The sequence below is a fragment of the Mytilus galloprovincialis genome, chromosome 7, assembly GCF_965363235.1.
Source record: "Mytilus galloprovincialis chromosome 7, xbMytGall1.hap1.1, whole genome shotgun sequence".
NCBI lineage: Eukaryota > Metazoa > Mollusca > Bivalvia > Mytilida > Mytilidae > Mytilus > Mytilus galloprovincialis.
Window position 1 is genome coordinate 93,032,528 of NC_134844.1, and position 22,615 is coordinate 93,055,142.

At 33.5% G+C, this 22,615-nt stretch overlaps 1 protein-coding gene across 1 annotated transcript in view; it reads right to left on the minus strand.

Moving 5' to 3' along the window:
* Window positions 1-2,723: 2,723 nt before the first annotated feature.
* LOC143084004 (uncharacterized) overlaps window positions 2,724-22,615 on the minus strand; it is a 144,855-nt gene continuing 124,963 nt past the window's right edge. The window contains exons 17-19 of the mRNA XM_076260411.1: window positions 21,223-21,491; window positions 13,952-13,979; window positions 2,724-10,127 (exon numbers count right to left, since the gene is read on the minus strand). Coding sequence (XP_076116526.1) covers window positions 9,757-10,127; window positions 13,952-13,979; window positions 21,223-21,491 — 668 coding nt within the window. The 3' untranslated portion in view covers window positions 2,724-9,756. The remainder of the gene's footprint in view (window positions 10,128-13,951; window positions 13,980-21,222; window positions 21,492-22,615) is intronic.

A 22,615-nucleotide genomic window follows, 5' to 3' on the forward strand; every position in this document is an offset into this window, starting at 1 on the left:
TGGAATACACCATACCAAATCCTCGATACAAGATAAAAGCCACAAATTTGATTAAAAAAACAGCGCTCTATATAATATACATATGAATCCCCTGGTAGCAAGATTTCTTGCAAGGTGTTGTCAGTTTTTTTTTGCGACTTACATATTAGTTTAAATGTCCCTCTGGTACATCAACTTCACGAATAATACATGCTAGTATTGAATTACATATTATAGGTACGGATGTTGCTTAATATCATCTAATTAACGTGTTATATATAGTTTTCTTTTTATTTGTCTGTGTATATCTTTCAACTTTACTGTTTAGTCAATTTCTGATAATATCCTTTTGGCGTGGCGCAGTATTTATACATCCCACCATTGCATGTTTACTGTGCTTTTTTGTATTCTTGAGATTCTTTTTTGCTTATGTTTTTTTTAATGGGGTGTCTGCCAGTCATTTGTTTTTTTCTTGTTTCTAATAGTGTTAGAGGCAAGTGCCCCTTTCCGATAATGTAAGTGTCAAACGCCCAATGTTTAATACTGTTAACGTGCCATTTAATCTATTTACTTTTCCGTCATTCCGAAGATTGTATTTTAAGCTACTGGACTATCTTCTAACAAACAAAACAGTTGAACCATAAAACAACCAAACTTAAAAGTCTTAGGAAAGAAAATCCAGGTCACGTGGTCAATTCTTTGTAGGTGATGCATACGAAATGAATCAGGTGAAGCAATCATTGTTAAATACTTTTATACAGATTAAGTGAAAGTTTTATAAAGGGTTTGTTATCTATGAACGTGATGCTTTCCTCAATTTGCACGTTATTCACAAAGGCCGTTAGAGCAGGACAAAAAAATACAACACATGTTGTACAATTTGATAGATACTGAGCCCATACTTGATTATAAATTATGATTTGTACATAATTACAGCTTTTCATAACATTTTTACATTCAACAAACTGTTTAATTCAAAAAAACAAAAGACACTAAGAAACCTCTGCAATTTTATAAGATGTATTAATAGTAAGCTCACTCCTTCTTAACAACCATAATTTATTTAACATACTTATAGAAAGTATTTCTTTATACAATTTTAGCTTTTACATTTGACTGTACAAGTCTATATATATATTCTTTTATATGTTATTTCATCGGAAATTTTGAATTTTATGCATTTTTAATGCATTTTTTATTTTTATGTATAATATTTTTTTAACTTCTCTGTAACCTTTGTACTTGCATGGTTTTATGAGATTAAACTAGCTATCTATGTACACAACATATCTTACAACATCAATTCACATATATGAATACTGCTGATAGCTCAAATCTGCAGTTTTGACAAATTATTTCAAATTTTAAGTATCTACCAATCAATGTACACGAAGGTCGCAATTAGCATACACAAGAACTAAGTTGTCAGTAGGGTTGTATATTATAATGCAATTACTCCTCTGTGCAGTTTAATAATTAGTGTATGTCAGGGACACATATTGATTTGTAAAGTGTAACGCACCCACGTTCCAACCAGCGCTGCCCCCCCCCCCCCAAAAAAAAAAAAAAAACTTATTTGTTACTTGCTTCGTACTTTATTGACATTTGTTTTGTTGATAATCTGATTTGTTTGGTAGATTTCAGTTTATAATGCTGATAACAATCTATCTGCGTTGGTCCATGATGTATACTCTTATATGCTAATTAGTCGACCAAATTATCATTATATGCTTTTCATCTGTCTTTACATTTCATACCAGCAGATTGTCTTCAGATGATAAACCAATATATGATGTCTACATTTATCATAAGTCCAAATTAAAATACCTTTTTAACGTACACTCTTAAAGAACAATGGAGGACATGTTTGGTTCCGTTCGGCCTTTGGTGTTAACAGATAAAGTGCGTGTTTTGCTTTAATGTTGTAGTGACTATTGTATATTGTTGTTGTCTTTTATTAATTATTTGCATTTGCCACGGAGTTAGTTGTCACCTATGAGGTAGACTATTTCTTCCCCAATACAAAAACATTAATTTTAGTCCTTGTTGATATTAACAAAATATTGCTAAAGTTTGTGACTGTTGTATTATTTTGTATTATGTATTTCCAAGTTCCAAAGTACAAAAGTTCCAAAGTTCTACAATAGCTTTTGAAAACTTGATAATCTGTTCTAAACTCTTAACAAGCGTCTTATATCGATACTTGTTGACACTAAGAAAGCAAGGACTACTTACCGTTTCTGAGCACACGCTATCATACTCGTTTTTGAGTTATCTTGTTGCTATTTACCTGAGCACCTGCGATCACACCCGTTTTTTAGTGTTATTTTGTTGCTCATTACCTGAGCACCTGCGATCATACCCGTTTTTTTAGTGTTATCTTGTTGCTCTTTACCTGAGCACCTGTGATTATACCCGTTTTTTAGTGTTATCTTGTTGCTCTTTACCTGAGCACATACGATCATACCCGTTTTTCTTTTATATGTTGCCCTTTTCCTGATAATGCACATGCAGTCATTTCCGTTTTTCTGTGTCTTTGTTTTTCTCTTTTCTTTACTCATTTTGCTTCGTATTGTAAAGATTGTTGTGATTGCGTTTGGTTTTTATCTTGTTTTTCCTTTTCGACTTGGATGGTCTGTTTTTCTTCAAGTTATAGATTTTGATTGCAAATTATTCATCTTGGCCCTCATTTTATTAAGCCATGTCATTTACCAAAAACATACAACATATTACTAAAACATCAGTTATGTACCAATTCATTTATTAAATGTGGAACAAAATGCTTTTATTTACAAGATACAAAACGTCAAACATGTGTAACAATGACAAACTCTACATAAATAGTACAATATATATATATATATATACAAACAAGTTATAGACAATTCAATGTATCAATTTATTTATTAATTTATTAAAAGTGGAATAAATGTTTTTATTTACACAATACAAAATGTCAAGCATATGCTACAATGACACACTCTACATCAATAGAACACCATATATTTACCAACTAGTTATAAACAATTCAATGTATCAATTCATTTATTAAAAGTGGAACAAAATGCTTTTCATAGACGTCTTCGGAAAGAAGACACTACTGCTTGCGCTCGTATTGGACGGAAGATGAATACAATATGATGTGGGGACCATCTCACACTAAATATGTGTGTTACCTGTATGGATAGGTGTGTTTGATACCTCTGAGATTAATCGTAAACAATTATAGTTATTAAAGTACGAAGGAATAAACTAATTCTTTTAAGAACCAATAATGCTTGAATAGATACGTTTTTAGATCAATTAATATTTATCTTGATATTAAGGTTGTGTTAACAAATGGTAAAAGAATGTAGTCGAATAACTACGAAAGCCATAAACGAACACTAAAAATAATGGACCCGTGACTATCGGATTGAAAAACCGTCATCTCGGATTGCTAATCTGTGTTCCTGATTTGCTAATCTGTGTTCATGAATTGCTAATCTGTGTTCATAAATTGCTAATCCTGAACTGAAAAACAATGACAATTGAATCACTTTTTTTTTATATATGTAATAAAACTTCCATTCATCGAAAGCTAGCTCCAAGTCATTTTAACAACTAATATATAGTTCAAAGTTAATGTAAACATTCAGATGATATTGTTATTTACTTTGCGCTAGCGTTCAGTAACTGGTATTAATTAGTTCTTTGTGTCAACTTAAGAAATACAAAGTTATCAAGACATTAAAATCAAAGCGCTGAAGGCAGTTAACCAAAAACCAAGGCAACCGTAATTATGAAAACTGTGGCAATGTTGCCTCAACATTAAACATTCATATATAGTACATTCATGTTTATCTTATGATTTATTTATTAAGGCAAATAATTTATATGTTATCAAGGTTTCAAAAGCAATGCATATATCAATGTATATTTTTTATGGTGAGTCTGCAGTGGTACAAGTTCCCAATGATTGCAGTTGTTCTACTTGGTAGTTAACCTTGGTTTTATTTGACTGCTAGAAGTTCAAGTTGACTTAGTATGAACATGTAATAGTATGAATGGACTGGTTTCCCTGGAAAAAAAAACTGAGTTTGTGACCGACACTTTGTGTTCTATAGTACAAAAGTTATGAGACACGAATCAGACAAATGTTCACTACAACAGGGATCAAAGGTGAGGTCTGACTGACCTGCCCATAGTAAATGTAAATGATTTGTTATTTTGTCCCATGCATATGAATATAATATAATTTAGGGGTGGGGATCTCAACGGTTTTCAAGTTCTCAAAAAGGTAGTGGTAGGCAGAGGATTTAGGGGGCAGGGAGCCCGACCCCCTTTTTGGGAAGAAAATTGGTTGCTTATATAGGGAATCACTGAAGCGTGACTAGAGCGGGCCCCCACTTATGAAAATTTTTGGATCTGCCACTGGGGGTAGGGTGACCCTAGGGACTTCCCCAACATTTCATTTTATTTGTTATATTGTCCCATACATGAATATATATGGTTTAGGGGTGGGGATCTCATGGGTTTCCAAGTTCTCATACAGGAGGGGTAGGGTGACCCCAGGGACTCCACCTATATTTCATTTAATCAGTTATATTGGCCCATACATGAATATATATATTGTTTTGGTGTGGGGATCTCAACCGTTTCCAAGTTCTCAAACAGGAGGGTTGGGTTGACCACAGGGATTTCCCCTATATTTTATTTGATTTGTTATATTGTTCCATACATGAGTATATGTATATATGGTTTAGGGGTAAGGATCTTGACCATTTCCAAGTTCTCAAACAGAAGGGTGTACAGTGACCTCAGGGACTCCCCCTATCTTTCATTTGAATTGTTATATTGTCCGTACATGAATATATGGTTAAGGGGTGGCGATCTCAACAGGTTTCAAATTCTCAAACAGCAGGGGATGGGGTGACCCAAGGGACTCCCCCTATATTTCATCTGATTTGTTATATTGTCCCATACATGATTATATATGGTTTAGGGGTGGGGATCTGGACCATTTTTAAATTCTATAACAGGAAGGGTGGGGTGACCCCCAGCGACTCTTCCTATATTTCATTTGATTTTTCATATTGTCACAAACATGAATATATATATGGTTAAGGGGTGTGGATCTCGACCGTTTCCAAGTTCTCAAACAGGAGGGGATGGGGTAACTCCAGGGACTCCCCCTATATTTCATTTTATTTATTATATTATCCTATACTTGAATATATGCAGGGGCGGATTCAGGCGGGGGGGGGGAGGGGGGGGGGGTTCTTGCGGGCTTGCACCCCCTTAAATTTGCAAAGCATGGGTTGTTCTCAGCTTAATAAAGAATATTCCAATAATTTTACCTCAATTTATTGTAGCCTCGCTCTGCTCGGCGAAAATTAAAGTTTGCGCCCCTCCTAACCTAAAATCCTGGATCTGCCCCTCATATGGTTTAGGGGTCGGGAGCTCGACTGTTTCCAAGTTATCAAACAGAATGCCACCTATATATCATATGATTTACTTACATTTAAGTATATATAATATAGTTGCATTATTTGTGAAAATAAAGAAACTTTCAGCTACTTTAATTGACCCTTCAAAATTGAGAAAAACAAATAACCCTTCGAAATTGCAGTAATATGTTTACACTTTAAAAGCTACTCACATGCATTATCATCATTTATCACTGATAAAGAAAATTTAGACTGTGACCATTAACATGTATATTGTTAGATATACTGTTCCCAGCTGCCACGTTGTATTGGATTTTTAAATTAAAATTTGTCAAAAAGTAATTTTGAGTTTCTGTATAAAATATTTTTCTGTTTTTTTTTCTTTCTTTTACATATATCTTTTGGTTTACAATTCTAGTGTTTATATTCATTTACCATGCAGAGATTTATTTTTTCACCTGCTTTGATTTATTTTGTAATTGATCGCCAAACCCGGAATTATCCTTATCCGCTTCCGGAATCGGATCCAATATTGTAAAATGTTGTCTTCACGGCCGCCATTGTTAGGTGTTTACAGTGTTGTTTATGTCAATCAGATACGATTTTACTCGAAGTGATACAATATTTGTCGGCGATTTTCTGTATAAAGCTAGCGGTTGAACAAAATGAACATCGCTGTCATGAATAATAATGATTAAAATAAGTTTTTAGCTTGTTTAATTGGAGACTTTGGTGACTTGCATGGAAGGTTTGCAAAGTAATTTCTTATTTTCTTTCAAGTGGAAGGTGACTACGACGGGCGTAGCTAGAAACCAACTATCCTAGTCGAAATTCCGCTTGCAAAAAAAAAAAAGGTGGAAGGTCGTGGACCTCGGACCACCGCTAATTTGCACACCTGCCTCAGTCCAAATTGAAAAGCTACGAAAATTTCTTTTTCTAATTTGAAATTGCCGCCAACAGCATGAACAGTTGAACTTATTATATAATAGACTACTGACGTAGTTGTACTACGTATTGATGACAAACAATATTCCTACGACTTTTGCCATTTGGGAAATCTAAACTACTTGTCTTAAGAGATTTTCGGCGATTAAATATTTCATACAATTGTTCTTTGACATCTTAGCCAAAAGCACAAGTCATAATGAACTACACACGGATTCCTAATGAGCACTACTTCCTATGTGTAACTTCAAAACTTTTGGATAAATCGACAATCATTTAAGGTTTTTCTGGACATATTTTTTGTAATCCAGAATAAAAAGTATTAAAAAAGTGTTCAATTAGTTATATATAATATAGTATCGAGCTAGATAATAACAATGGCAAGTATTTCAGCATTTATTGGGTAGAACACAAATCTAGGGTGCTCGCATAATGCAGCTTAACTGCATAAAAAACTTTAGATTCAGTTGACATTGTTTTCCGCAGCTACAATCGTATACCCTAAAATTGGCTTTCATTTATGTAAATACATTAAATGCCATTCATGTACTCCCACCCTCATTGCCATCATTTAAAATAATACATGTTTGCATTTCCGATTCAGATGGTTTTTATCATCTCGGTAACACAATTAGAGGGGATCTTGTTTCGATACCGTCTGTCCGTCAGTTTGTCAACTTTCGTCCGTAACACCCTTGTTTACACTTTATATTCACTCGTTCAAGGATTTTGACCAAACTTGGTAATAATTAGTTCTTTTGAATATCTAGAATCCTATAAACTTTCGAAGTCAAAGGTCAAGGTTATTGTTAAACTTGTAATTTATTAAATATCTTTGTTATACTCTAGAATCGATTTTGACGTAACTTAACATATACTTTACCCTTATGAATATCTAGAACCAAATTCAATTTCAAGTTCAGCAGTCAAAAGTCAATTTAAGTGTTACATCATAAAAGAGACATCAATTAAGGCGGAAAACACCGAGCGAAAGAAATGTAAAAATTTAAATAAAAGAATATCAGATAGTGGTGTGTTTGTTGAACACGCAATGAGATGTTAAACCGGGTCGTTTGGCAATTTTTTGGGACATCAAAGGAACGAACTAAATCAACTACATTGTAGTTGAATTGTGGGCCGATCTTGTTGAGAAACAAACTGAGATATTTACGTATTTAACCAATGCAACTGAATACTTATGTTAAAGGCACGTGACCACAATATCCCATATTTGCATTTTAGAATAAATCATTGAGTATTCATTTTGTGTAAAAGGGGAACATGTGTCTAGTTTCCAAAATAAATTGTGTTATCCTTTTTTTTTTTAAATCGTTTCAGAATGACAGTAAAACGATGGTTTGTTCCCATCGGGAGATAAGGTGGGACAAATCTCTTTATTATTTGCAAGAGTGTGTTGATTCTGAAACTAAAATAAAAACCTGCTCCTCCCTTCCCCCCAAAAATAAAACCCCATCCCCTTTTCTCCACAAAAGGCAAAGATTTGGCTAATTATTATACATGTATCATATTTTGCATTGTGTAATCAAATAATTACAGTAACATGAAGGGTTTAAATTATCTTCAATACTAGTATTCCACGTCATTTATTTTTAAATTCACATTTAGTCAGTAATGTGGGGTCTTTAATAAAAATAATTGATTTGCATACTATAAATAAATTATTTCAGTGGTCATACAGGTAATAAAATCAATATAGTTTTTATTCTTTTAGAGATGACCCCCTTATCATATTGTATTCATCTTCCATCCAACACGAGCGCCAGCAGTAGTGTCGAGTTTCCTAACACGTCTATTTACAAGATAAAAAATGTCAAACATACGCTACAATGACACACTATACATCAATAGAACAACATATATATACAAACAAGTTATAAACAATTCAATATGCTTTTATTTACATGATGGAATTTGTCAAACGTGTGTTATAATGACACGATCTACAACAATAGTTGAAAATAAGTGTACAAACACCTACATTGGAACACAATGTTATCATTGATATGAGTCAATTTGTTAGATAAATGTAAGGAAACAATCTACTACATTACTGTATTAAACAAATACAATATATACATCATTCCTATATTTACTTATTTTGTGTGACACTGCAAGAAATGATTTTATTCTCATACAATGGTGGTTTCTTGGTTAAACTATATATGTGGTATGAGTATCATAGTGTCTATATAATTATGATTTTTATCAAATAAGGCAAAACACAAAAAATGGTAAAAACCGTCATTACAGTACAATGATGATGGTGGTCAAATGTGGCTAACATTGGTTCAGTAGTTTCAGAGCTGTAGATTTTTGTAAAGTAAAAAGTCGACCACGGACGTACAACGACGACGATGGACGATTGATGACAAACACCAAGTGATGACAATAGCTGACTTAGACCTATTGGCCAGGTGAGCTAAAAAGGGGAAATACGGATATCTCGCAGTTACTGACAGCTAGTTCAAAGCAGTTTTGAAACAAAATGTATCCTAGAAAGGAAAGTTATATATGCACAACTTTTTTTACAATGGTCAAAATATAGGGCTGTTCGAAATATTGTCAACGTATATATATGCCCCGAACTTCTGAGAGTTTATACTTACACTCAAATTCTGTATACTACCCCTTCTTGTACTTTATGTTTTACATATATTTCAATTTGACCGATATGCATATGTATATTTACTGGTAACATTCCCAAGTTATGTCTCTACGAGATGAAACATAGACATCATATCTGGGAACCAGTATGTCAAACACATTAATTATCATTGGATACTATATATCTCCCCAAAATTGGTGTTGGTTGAAAAACAGCTGTATTTACAAAGTGCAATCTATAGATATCGTAGTATATCAAGCGCTGGACACAATGTGAAGTTTGTTAGCACCTTGCTGCCCTAACTCATCAAAAAGGTTCACATTGTTGCTTTCTACTATGTTTTATAATATCAGTGTGTAGAAACCCGATTATCGGATATCAGAATACGAGTTCTTATCATTACAGTTCCCAACCAATTTTGCGACACCAAAAAAGTAATTGCAATAAATTATGAATTTACAGTACCCTATTTTCTGGTGATGCGAGAAGTGAAGTCCATGAACATGAAATTGGAAAGTTCACAAATGTAAAATAGTTTCCTTTGTCGAAAAAAGGTTAATTTGATTATGTAGTCTATCTTACTATGTCAACTGTTTATAATTAGGTGGAATATAAACTCATCATCTATGCCAGTATTGAAATTTAGTTTGCCAGAATTTGAATATTATTTACACAAAGATAAGACTACACCAGGTACTATTACAATCGTCTCCTAATGGCAAAGCAAAAGGATGGTGTAAGTCTTGATTATAAAATTCCAATTAAAAAATGTCTGTACTATTTCTTCTTCTGAAAAGGATTCAGTTTTTTAAGAAATGTTTTTAATTTTCCTTCTTTTTGTGGCACATATTTCTTCACTCCAACAGTTTTAATGATCTCTTCTAAACATTTTGTACCTCTTCCAACATTAAGCAGAGCTTGAACCAGAACGCCTATGGTAGGCCTGACCCCCTGAACTCTCCATTGAAATAATATTTGTTTACACTGTGCAACTAAATTCCGTCCATTATCATGCTGTATAATATCTATTGATGTTATCGGTAACTCTAATTCTATACCCAGTTGGAAGGATAACACACCTATGACTTGTGCAAGAGCATCTAGAATTTCATCTGTTGGAATCCAATCCATGTATATTTCATCGATATCTGTTTAGATAAATATAAATCATAAGACAAATCTACTGTGTAGTCAAAGTTCTGTAAGTTGCTATAAAACTCATCACAAATAACAAAGTGGACTGTAAAACAGGAAAAGTGTTAATATTCTCTCCAAAAAGGCATAGCATTGTTAAATAAAATGCTTCACCAATCCCTCAAGCGCAGGCTGATAAGAGCACAGACTTCGAACCTTTAACAGTGTTGAAGGCCGTACATTGACCTATAATGGTTAACTTTTATAAACTGTAATTTTGGATGGAGAGTTGTCTCATTGGCACTCACACAACATCTTCATATATCTAGGCAAATTTGGACGCAATATTCAAGCTTGATGCTGTCTGAATTTGGATTGAGATTAATTTGAAGACATGTTATAGGTTTCTAAAACAAAATAAATGTAGTCAAAGATAATAAAATTTTAAATGGGGCATTTAAATAACTACATTAAATTATGTATGGGACATAATCGAAGTAGTGAATCCAAAATTAAATAAAAGACATTGAAACTTCACTCCAAGTACACCAAGAAGACATTTTATTGGACAGGTACAATTTTCGGAAATTTAGAAAGTATAAAGTGTTAAAAGGTGATAAGAAGAATTCGAATTGGGATCTTTTAACATCATTTAAAATTGTACAGCTGGCCAGGTGTCTAAGCTGTGAAATGAAGTATATTAGATGTGAACTTTATTTTGACCATCAAAATAACTTAAATGAATTGTAATACAGCAAACAGGAAACAATCGTTTAAACAAAAAAAAAAGATGAAGGGACAAATATAATGCATGTCAATGAGAGAGCAATAATCAAATAGTTATCAAAAGTACCAGGATTATAATTGTATACGCCAGACGCGCGTTTCGTCTACATAAGACTCACCAGTGACGCTCAGATCAAAATAGTGAAAAAGCCAAACAAATGCAAAGTTGAAGAGCATTGAGGACCCAAAATTCCCAAAAGTTGTGCCAAATACGGCTAAGGTAATCTACTCCTGGGGTAAGAAAATCCTTAGTGTTTCGAAAAATTCAAAAATTTTGTATACAGAAAATTTATAAAAATGACCATATAATTGATATTCATGTCAACACCAAAGTGCTGACTACTGGGCTGGTGATACCCTCGGGGACGAAACGTCCATCAGCAGTGGCATCGACCCAGTGGTGTAAATAGTTATCAAAAGTTCCAGGATTATAATTTTATACGCCAGACGCGCATTTCGTCTACATAAGACTCATCAGTGACGCTCAGATCAAAATAGTCAAAAAGCCAAACAAATACAAAGTTGAAGAGCATTGAGGACCCAAAATTCCCAACAGTTGTGCCAAATACGGCTAAGGTAATCTACTCCTGGGGTAAGAAAATCCTTAGTTTTTCGAAAAATTCAAAAGTTTTGTATACAGAAAATTTATAAAAATGACCATATAATTGATATTCATGTCAACACCGAAGTGCTGACTACTGGGCTGGTGATACCCTCGGGGACGAAACGTCCACTAGCAGTGGCATCGACCCAGTGGTGTAAATAGTTATCAAAAGTACCAGGATTATAATTTTATACGCCAGACGCGCGTTTCTTCTACATAAGACTCATCAGTGACGCTCAGATCAAAATAGTTAAAAAGCCAAACAAATACAAAGTTGAAGAGCATTGAGGACCCAAAATTCCCAAAAGTTGTGCCAAATACGGCTAAGGTAATCTACTCCTGGGGTAAGAAAATCCTTAGTTTTTCGAAAAATTCAAAAGTTTTGTAAACAGAAAATTTATAAAAATGACCATATAATTGATATTCATGTCAACACCGAAGTGCTGACTACTGGGCAGGTGATACCCTCGGGGACGAAACGTCCATCAGCAGTGGCATCGACCCAGTGGTGTAAATAGTTATCAAAAGTACCAGGATTATAATTTTATACGCCAGACGCGCGTTTCGTCTACATAAGACTCATCAGTGACGCTCAGATCAAAATAGTTAAAAAGCCAAACAAATACAAAGTTGAAGAGCATTGAGGACCCAAAATTCCCAAAAGGTGTGCCAAAGACGGCTAAGGTAATCTTCTCCTGGGGTAAGAAAATCCTTAGTTTTTCGAAAGATATTTTTAAATTACTAAACTTTGAGATTGGTTCTTTTTAACGTTTTTTAATAATTAAGCAAACAAACACATAAAAAATAAATAATCAGACTTTGTGTTCGATGAGAAAACATTAAATTCATAACAAACAATCCCGACACAGTTTTCTGGATATGGAATTTCAAATTGGACTCTTTATAAAAAAGTTATCAAAAGTACCAGTCTTATAATTCAGTACGACAGACGCGCGTTTCGTCTACATAAGACTCATCAGTGACGCTCATATAAAACAAAAATATAAAGCAAACAAGTACAAAGTTGTAAAGCATTGAGGATCCAAAATTCCAAAAAGTTGTGTCAAATGCGGTAATCTATGCATGGGATATATAAAATAGTGTTAAAAGTGATTGTTTAAATTCTTTTTTTGAACAAAAAACACTTTGCCGAGGAAGAATATAGTCTGTGTATTTCGGCTTTAATATGACATAAATGAAAATTGATATAATTGTCAATGACTGACTGCGGATAGACAAAAGGATTAGATGTGAAGGCGCATAATTTTTCGTTGTGCAACGTTATCATAAGTAAGGTATCAAAATCTATATTATATCGAAATGTGATATAATTAGAGAGAGAAATAAAAATAAATAGTTTTGAAAATAAAGTCAGATGAACTCAGTCAAATATATGTAAAACCATATAACTATACTGAATAAAACTGAAATGACCCATTGTTTCTAGTCTTTCTGAAATGGCAAATTAAACCCTCGTATCTTTCAACTTCCTTCTTCAAAAGCAACCCCAACGTAAAGTTAAAAAATGTACAGGGCAAAAAAGCATCAAGATATAATTGATATGTATTTCCTAAACTTCCAAGTAATGCAGCAACAAGCCCTTCTAAGCTGTATTTACCTAAATATACATAGTATAACGAAAATCTTTAAGCGAGCTAAAACAGATAAATTGTTAATGCAGAAAGCATTTAAATGTTCAAGATTAACGAAAAAAGTGGGCTCGGGTAGAAATAAGAAACACGTCCAATCCGCCACCTGCTTTATGTTTATGGCCAAAATCAGGGTTCATTGGTTGATGTTGAGTGCTGTCTGAAAACCTGTTTAACTGTATAGATTACTGGAGCCTTATTCTTATTTCATATTAACTCATTAGGTAGATATATGAATAAAAACAACATACAAAAGACTTGAGTAGTAAAAAACTAGTTAAAAACTCAATGCACCTAATCAATAAACCATGTTTTCCAGACAATACCTAATCAGTACACAGACACATTCAATAAAATTAGTGTTAAGATGGCTTATATATTCTCAGACAAACTTAACTTTTGGAAATTTTACGTTTCCAAGATAACCTTTCCGAACAATATTCCATCTTCATTCCTGACAACTAATTAAGTACTTTCCAGACAACACAAAATATTACAAAATATATCCTGCAAGAAATTTAAAATGAATATGGAAACAAATTGACTAACAGAGAGACATACATATTACAAACTGACGAACAGATAGATAGATTATTGACCCTGAACTTAACATTTTTTAGAACTTTGATTTCGACTTGAAATAGTTGTGTGTACCTTTGTCGGAGGATTGTGAGACGGCACTGGTTGTAAGGATATACAACTACCTGTCATAACACTTGACAAGTCTTCCTGTCTCAACATTAAAACCCTTATCGTGTCTGTGTTAACAATTACAAACACAGATATTAGCAATACATACCACATTCTCCTTTTATAACTCTTCTTATCTGTAATATAATTTAAATTCTATTAAAAAAGAAATCTATAATCAAACCTTTTATTTTTTTTTGTAAACATATTGCTGCCTAACAGGCAATAACAATCAAAACAAGGTTATGTGATCTCCAAGTAATATATAAAAAAATCTAAGTTATACATGTTACTGTATATAGTTGTGCAGTGAAATTAACGTTTTATTGTCGATAACATGACATACATTAACACCTATCTAAATGGAAGACGGCACGAAACTAGTCACTCTAATAAAAGTTATAAAGTTCAATCAGTTCTTAATTGGTTACATACTAGTTGTAAATATATAATTATAAGACCCACATTTGGTACAAAATATTTTTTGTAACTTTATATGTGAGGTCTTTATAACAAATTAAAAACCGAGTAAACCTACCTGTACTGAGAAAGCAATTTTAGCGATTTCAACACATATTTGCTAGTTTGAATTTTTTTTTTAGTTAACTATGGAATAATTTGTTTATTTAAAAGTCTATAATCAACAGTTTTCACTACCTAGCAAACATTCAAGATAAAAAAGTGCAAGCAGGGAATTAAAAAATACACAATTTGGTTAAAACCCTAAATTCTTATAGATTCAGTGAAGCCGTAGATGTTCTCCTTTACAGCATTTATGTACGTTTTGGCAATATAGGTTAATCGATATGTTGTTGATATTCCTATTGGAACAAATTGTGCCTTTTAAAAGCAAATTGTTCATTTACTGTTATTTACCACACTTAACAACCAAACTCAGTAAAGACCTGTTAAAATTCAATTTATTTGATCATTTCAACAATACTTTCCATTATCTTGATGATACTTTTCGTTAAAAAATAAAGTTTGTCTAAATACACTGCTGACATTTACCCAAAGGAAAGCAATAAATGATTGAGATATTTCAGTGCTTCACCGAAACTCTACACAAACATCTACGACAAAAACGGGCAATGGTTGAGAGCTCATCAACATGTTTTACCCCACCACATTGTTTACGTGGCGTATTCAAGAGCCTGTAGTTCAGTAGTTGTCGTTGGTTCAAGTCTGTCATATCTGTTTTTCGTAAACTGTTCTGTTATAAATTAGGCGGTTTTGAAATATATTGTTTCACATTTCTCATGTCAAGGCCTTTTATAAACGATTGTACGGTATGGGAATATTTTCATTGTTGAAGGCGACATGGTTGTCTATAATTGCGTACACCAACTTCATTTGAACTTTGTTGGATAGTTGTCTCATTGGGAATGATACCATAGCTCCTAATTTTCATATAACACCCAATCTACAAACCATATATCACATGTATTAAATTATGAGTTGAACACAACCTGAATATAAATCAGAACAAGAATGTTCAGTGGACAGTGAAAACGGATTCAAAACTCAAAATTGGCCTTAAAATTAGAAAGATTATATCATAGGGAACATGTGTACTAAGTTTCAAGTTGATTGGATTAAAACTTCATCAAAACACTACCTTGACCATAAACTGTAACCTGAAGCGAGACAGACGGACGAACGAATGGGCGAACAAACGAACGTACGTTCACATAGTCCAGAAATCATATTGCCTAAAATGGGTCATACAAACATTTAATTGAGTTAAATTTACATTACCTGTATCATGGACTTATGTAGCAAGAGGCTGAACCACTTTTATTTTTATATTTGTTGTTTAGGAAATGAATAACTGAACTTCAACTACATAGCTTTTCAACATGTTCAAGGACAATTAAGTTAAAGCAAGGTGATTTTTCGTGATTACTCATTATACATAAATGTTAGGACTCCTTGGTGTTTTCCATACAATACAAGGTAAAAATAGTTTACCCATAACAACTATTTATCTTTTAACATAAGACTAAAAAGCTCATAAAAGGTCATTTGACAAAATTTAAGCAAATTCTTGATTTTGATTGGAGACCAAAATAATATCAATGCAAATATAGAGTAAAAGTCCGAGTCAGCCTTTTAACAACATATTTTATAATTCAAATATCTAGCAACGGAGCTCCATGACCTATAAATATTTATAGCTTATTTTGATCCTTAACTAAAAATCTTCCAGCTTAATGTATCAATTTTCAATTTTCTTGATTTATTCAATTTTACCTTAGATCAACCAAGTACACCCTTAGGCAGAAAAAAATTATCATTGGCAATTGCTAAATAATTCAAAGTCTCTGAAATGTGACCTAGTGTGCAGAGCCTTAACATAGGCATGAACTGATAATATTTATGCAACTTCATTCAAAATATCATTGATCTGACACATGTAGATCCTATCAAACTAAGAATAAGAAAATTGCTAATCAATTTAAAAGTCACTGTCCAAAGGGACAGAGTATCAAAATAGTCTTCGAACTGATATGAACTGATAGTAATTATCTCCATACAAAATATAAATGATCTATCACACGTAGTTTCTATCAAACTAACTTCCGCAGAAAACGTAACAGTTCTTAACGACGGAGCCTGAACTGTCATCGTTGGAAAAGCTATCACTTTGTCTCGCTTTCAAGGACTTTCGTCGATGGTAAGACAAAACATAATTACCTGATTACTGTGAAATTAAACAAACAAAAACAATCCAAATATGACATACAGCATTCAATGACAATGACGGGAATTCTTACTCCTAAGTTTGGCAGGCACCTGCACAAATTTTTTCTTTTGAACATGTTAGTGAGCGCACAACCACTAAAATACCTTGGTTGGGGTTAAACATCACAATATAAAAGGAACAAACTTGAAAACAAAGTAGATGGCAAGGGACCAACTTCTCAGATCAGCACAAACCAAACAAACACACAAAGAAACTAGAGGCTCTTAAGAGCCTGTGTCGCTCACCTTGGTCTATGTGCATACATGTATTAAACAAAGGACACAGATGATTTCATGACAAAATTGTGTTTTGATGATGGTGATGTGTTTGTAGATTTTACTTTACTGAACATTCTTGCTACTTACAATTTTCTGTATCTATAATAAACTTGGCCCTTTAGTTACACAGAGGAAAATATTGTAAAAATTTACAAAAATTTATAAAATTGATGAAAATTGTTAACAAGAGGCTCTAAAGAGCCTGTGTCGCTCACCTTGGTCTATTTGCATATTAAACAAAGGACACAAATGGATTCATGACAAAATTGTATTTTGGTGATGGTGATGTGTTTGAAGTTCTTACTTCTTACAATTATATCTTTAATGAACTTTGCCCATTAGTAACAGAGAAAAATATTTGGTAAACATTTACATAAATTTACCAAATTAATGAAAAACTGTTAAAAATTGACTATAAAGGGCAATAACTCCTTAAGGGGTCAATTGACCATTAAGGTCATGTTGACTTATTTGTAGATCTTACTTTGCTGAACATTATCGCTGTTTACAGTTTATCGCTATCTATAATAGTATTCAAGATAATAACCAAAAACGGCAAAATTTCTTTAAAAATTACCACTTGGAGGGCAGCAACCCAACAACCGGTTGTCCAATTCATTTGAATATTTCAGGACAGATATATATTGACTTGATTAACAATTTAACTCCTTGTCAGTTTTGCTCTAAATGATTTGGTTTCAGAGTTTTAAACCAAAATCTACATTTTACCCCTGTTCTATTTTTAGCCGTGGTGGCCATCTTTGTTGGATGGCCAGGTCATCGGACACATTTTTCAAACAAGATACCCCAAAGATGATTGTGGCCAAGTTTGAATTAATTTGGCCGAGAAGTTTCAGAGGAGAAGATTTTTGTAAAAGATAACCAAGATTTACGAAAAATGGTTAAAAATTGACTTTAAAGGGCAATAACTCCTAAAGGGGTCAACTGACCATTTCGGTCATTTGACTTATTTGTAAATCTAACTTTGATGAATATTATTGCTGTTTACAGTTTATCTCTATCTATAATAATATTCAAGATAATAACCAAAAACAGCAAAATTTCCTCAAAATTTCTAATTCAGGGGCAGCAACCCAACAACGGGTTGACCGATTCATCTGAAAATTTATGGGCAGATAGATCTTGACCTGATAAACATTTTTACTTCATGTCAGATTTCCTCTAAATGCTTTGGTTTTTGAGTTGTAAGCCAAAAACTGCATTTTACCCCTATGTTCTATTTTTAGCCGTGGCGGCCATCTTGGTTGGTTGACCGGGTCACGCCACATATTTTTTTAAACTAAATACCCCAATGATGATTGTGGCCAAGTTTGGTTAAATTTGGCCCAGTAGTTTCAGAGGAGAAGATTTTTGTAAAAGCTAACGACGACGGAGACGGACGACGGACGACGCCGGACGCCGGACGCCAAGTGATGAGAAAAGTTCACTTGGCCCTGTCGGCCAGGTGATCTAAAAATTGACTATAAAGGGCAATAACTCTTTGAGGGGTCAACTGACCATTTAGGTCATGATTACTTATTTGTAGATCTTACTTTGCTGAACATTATTGCTATTGACAGTTTATCTCTATCTATACTAATAGTTAAGATAATAACCATAAACGAGATACTCCAATGATGATTGTGGCTAAGTTTGGTAAAATTTGGCTTATGCGGGGTTCACACATTGCCGATTATTGCTCCCGTTTGAGATCAGACAGCGATACGACACGAAAAGTGAAAAAGTCGGATTAGTATCCTCAATTATCTGGAATGTCCTATTATTGTCTGAACGCAGTCGTTTTAGTTCGTAACAGATTCCTACTGGTCGGGAAGGGTCCGAATAGTTCGGCAAAGCACCCCGACAGTTAGGTGCGTCCCGTAACATTCGGGGAAACTCAGCCGATTTTGTCTAGTCGGATTATAATCGTGCCTATGTCGTGACAGATTCTGCTGTATCGGATCGAATTCCTAACAATGTTCTGTGTATTCGGGACGGTGTCCTGTTGAACGGGAATGATCTGGAGAAGTCCCGACAATAACAGAATACAATACGACTGAGACCAGACAAAGCCGTTTGCAATGCGATAGAGCGGACCGTGATAGGATTACGTTCCGACAGTACCTGATTATCCCGATTATGCCGACAGTTTTCGAACGGATAACTTCCGTCAGCGTCGGTTCACTGTCTTGTCACTATCTGATCTCTGTCAGATTACATTCGGTAGAATCGGGACGCAGTCGTGACAGACTCGGTCGAATTTTACCTGGCGAAAGATACAAATCGAATTTCCATCCACGATTCACAGGATCTTGATCAGACTTTTGACAAATTTTAATCGGGAATGGTCCTGTCAAGGACGGCAGTAAAAATCGTGAATGTGTGACCCCAACTTTAGTAGTTTCAGAGGAGAGGATTTTTGTAAAAGACTACAACATTTACGAAAAATTGGTAAAAAAATTACTATAAAGGGCAGAAATTCCTTAAGGGGTCAACTGACCATTTAGGTCATGTTGACTTATTTGTAGATCTTACTTTGCTGAACATTATTGCTGTTTACAGTTTATCTCTATCTATAATAGTATTCAAGATATTAACCAAAAACGGCAAAATTTCCTGAAAATTACCAATTCATGGGCAGCAACACAACAACGGGTTGTCCAATTCATCTGAAAATTTCAGGGCAGATAGATCTTGACCTGATGAACAATTTTACCCTGTCAGTTTTGCTCTAAATGCTTTGGTTTCAGAGTTATAAGCTAAAATCTACATTTTACCGCTATGTTCTATTTTTGGCCATGGCGGCCATCTTGGTTGGTTGGCCGGGTCACCGTACACATTTTTAAAACTAGATACTCCAATGATGATTGTGGCTATGTTTGGTAAAATTTGGCTCAGTAGTTTCAGAGGAGAAAATTTTTGTAAAAGTTAACAGAGGACGACGACGACGGACGACGACGACGGACGCAAAGTGATGAGAAAAGCTCACTTGGCCCTTCGGAAAAAAAGGAAACAAAGTCCAATGTAATTGAAAATTTACCTGAATATCAATGCTTGAAAAAAAAGTCACAAGGTAATGTGGCAGTGGTCTATTTATAATAATTTTAATCTTTAAGAATTTGGAGGGTGGTCCTTTATTTCATTTATTCCAAAACACAGCAGCTAGGGTCATTACAAGGAAGAGGAAGTACGACCACATAACACCAATCCTCAAGTCTCTCCATTGGCTGCCTGTAACATACCGATGCCAGTATAAACTTCTTGTGTATGTGTTCAAGGCTTTGCACGAGGAGGCACCGGTCTATCTACAAGAACTCGTTCAAATATACAAACCAATGCGAGCACTTAGATCTGAAAATTCCATGATTTTAACAACGCCACGTGTAAGAACTAAAACATATGGGGAAAGAAGATTCGACAAAGCAGCAGCCGTTCTGTGGAATGATTTACCAAGTGATCTACCAAACATCCATTGTGTGAACGTTTTTAAGAAAAATTTAAAAACTCATTTATTCAGACATGCTTTTAATTAGTTCTTAAAATATTTCTACATCATTGTAATTTTGAATTTTTAAGATATTACTTTTTATGTTTTTGAATTTTTAACTAAGTATACTTTTATTGGTTATTTTAGATTTTTTTAAGCAAATATTTTGAAGTTTTAACTTACTTTTATTGGTACCGATTCAATATCTCCTTAATTTTATCATGCCCATTTTATATAAATTTTATTGTTTTATCATTGCTATATTTTTCAAATCTTTTTGTTTTAAAAGTTTTAAACATGGGCTTTTATATTTTATTGTTAATACTTATATATGTATATGGAAATATATTGTAAAGCGCTTAGGGTAATTTTAATATTATATAATGCGCTGTTATAAATACTGTATAATAATAATAATTATGTCTTTATGACAGTTTTTCTATTCCTTATCTTTTTGAGCAGTTTGATTTCAATGCTTTATTCTTTTTAGCACCAAATTTCTCTTCATAATTGTTACCAAGTTTAAGGTGTGGTTCGTGTTGCTTAGTCTTTTAGTTTTGTATGTTGTGTCTTGTGCACTATTAGTTGTCTGTTTTTATTTTATTTTTTAGCCATTGCCTTGTCAGTTTATTTTCGATCTATGAGTTTGACTGTCCCTCTGGTATCTTTCGCCCCTCTTTTTTTAATTATTGTGTCCATTTTACATCTTTTTTTCGCCATTATTCCAAACTCTGTAAACCCAATCAAAACCCTAACTCATAATAGTGTTTAATACATGTGTTATACTAGAACACAATTGATCAGTAGTTAATTATAATCAGTGCATGTGGCCGTAAACTCTAAAGTCAAATCAACAAATGTTTAATTACCTGACACAGTTTATGGGTAGGTAAATCCATATCTGTTAAAGCTTTTGCTATGCTGCGGAATTTTCCTGAATATTTTTCTCTCCAGTTGACCAGTATTCTATACTTCACCACCTCAATCCGATCAAAATTACATCTTAGGTCTTCCCATTCTTGGAGAGACATACCAAGATGTATGGCTAACTCTCTAATAGTAGTTTCATCACATCGTGATGCAAATCTCTGAAGTTCAATATCACTCGGCATCTGATTCATTGCACCTTCCTGTAAACCTAAAATAATACAAGAAGATAACTTTGCTGAAAGATTTGATTACATTTGAAATCAAATATTTAAAAAAGACATAACATGATCATCCTAATTCTAAAAAAATTGTAAGGGTTCCGCGGACCCAGTGTCTCGCCTACTTTTGCTGTTAATCACACTCTCATCAAAAATAATGAAAAAAACAACAATAAAATAATTCCTCTCAATACTACATTTTGTATCTTTTGATTGTCAGAAGCTTCTGTCCAAGTTTGGTAAAAATCCAGGCTAGTTAAAGAATCTTAAAAATGTTTTAAATACTTTAACTGCAGACTGTATGTAATGTTAACTGGAAGAAAAACTAAGTCCATTTATAAGTAAAATACGGAAAAAACGGAATTTTATTTTTACAAAATTTACTTCTGGATACTATCTTATGAACATGAACAAGCTTCTGTCCAAGTTTTGTACGATTCAAGGATAGTTAAGGAAAGTTATTAAAATTTCAAAAACTAAAGTCGAAAGCTCGACAAAAACCTTTTACCTAAATGAGACATGATTAATTCGTTAGATATCGGACTTATTTTTGTTAAATTTTAACTAATTTACAATAAGGCTTAAAACAAACGGTCTCTAAAGATCCTCTAAAACCCATCATTTGCGGACACAGACTACTCAAAGGAATTGAATAAAAATAACAGACAAATGAACATAATTTGTTATCTTCTCCTGCATATCACTTTGTTCTAAATGTTAGTATTCTCTCTATCATTTTTTTTTAAATCTTTAAGACAAATGCAAACAATAAAAAATAAAGAATAAAGGCAACAGTAGTATACCGCTGTCGATATTCATAAAGTAATCAAAGACAAAACCGTGTAACAAACTAAAACCGAGGAAAGCACATGAACTATCAGAGGAAAGCAACATAACAACAGAAACACAGAACTGCCACAAAGACAAACACTAACTACATAAACATGGACTGTTATATAACAAATACCATATTTCTGACTTGGTACAGGACATTTAAAGAAAATATGGTGTGTTAAACCTGGTTTTTATTTGTGGTCTCCCGCTTTAATGGCAATGTTAATAAACAGCTGCGCCATGAGCGCATGATACACCCGACGTCTTGTGTGGAAGTTTT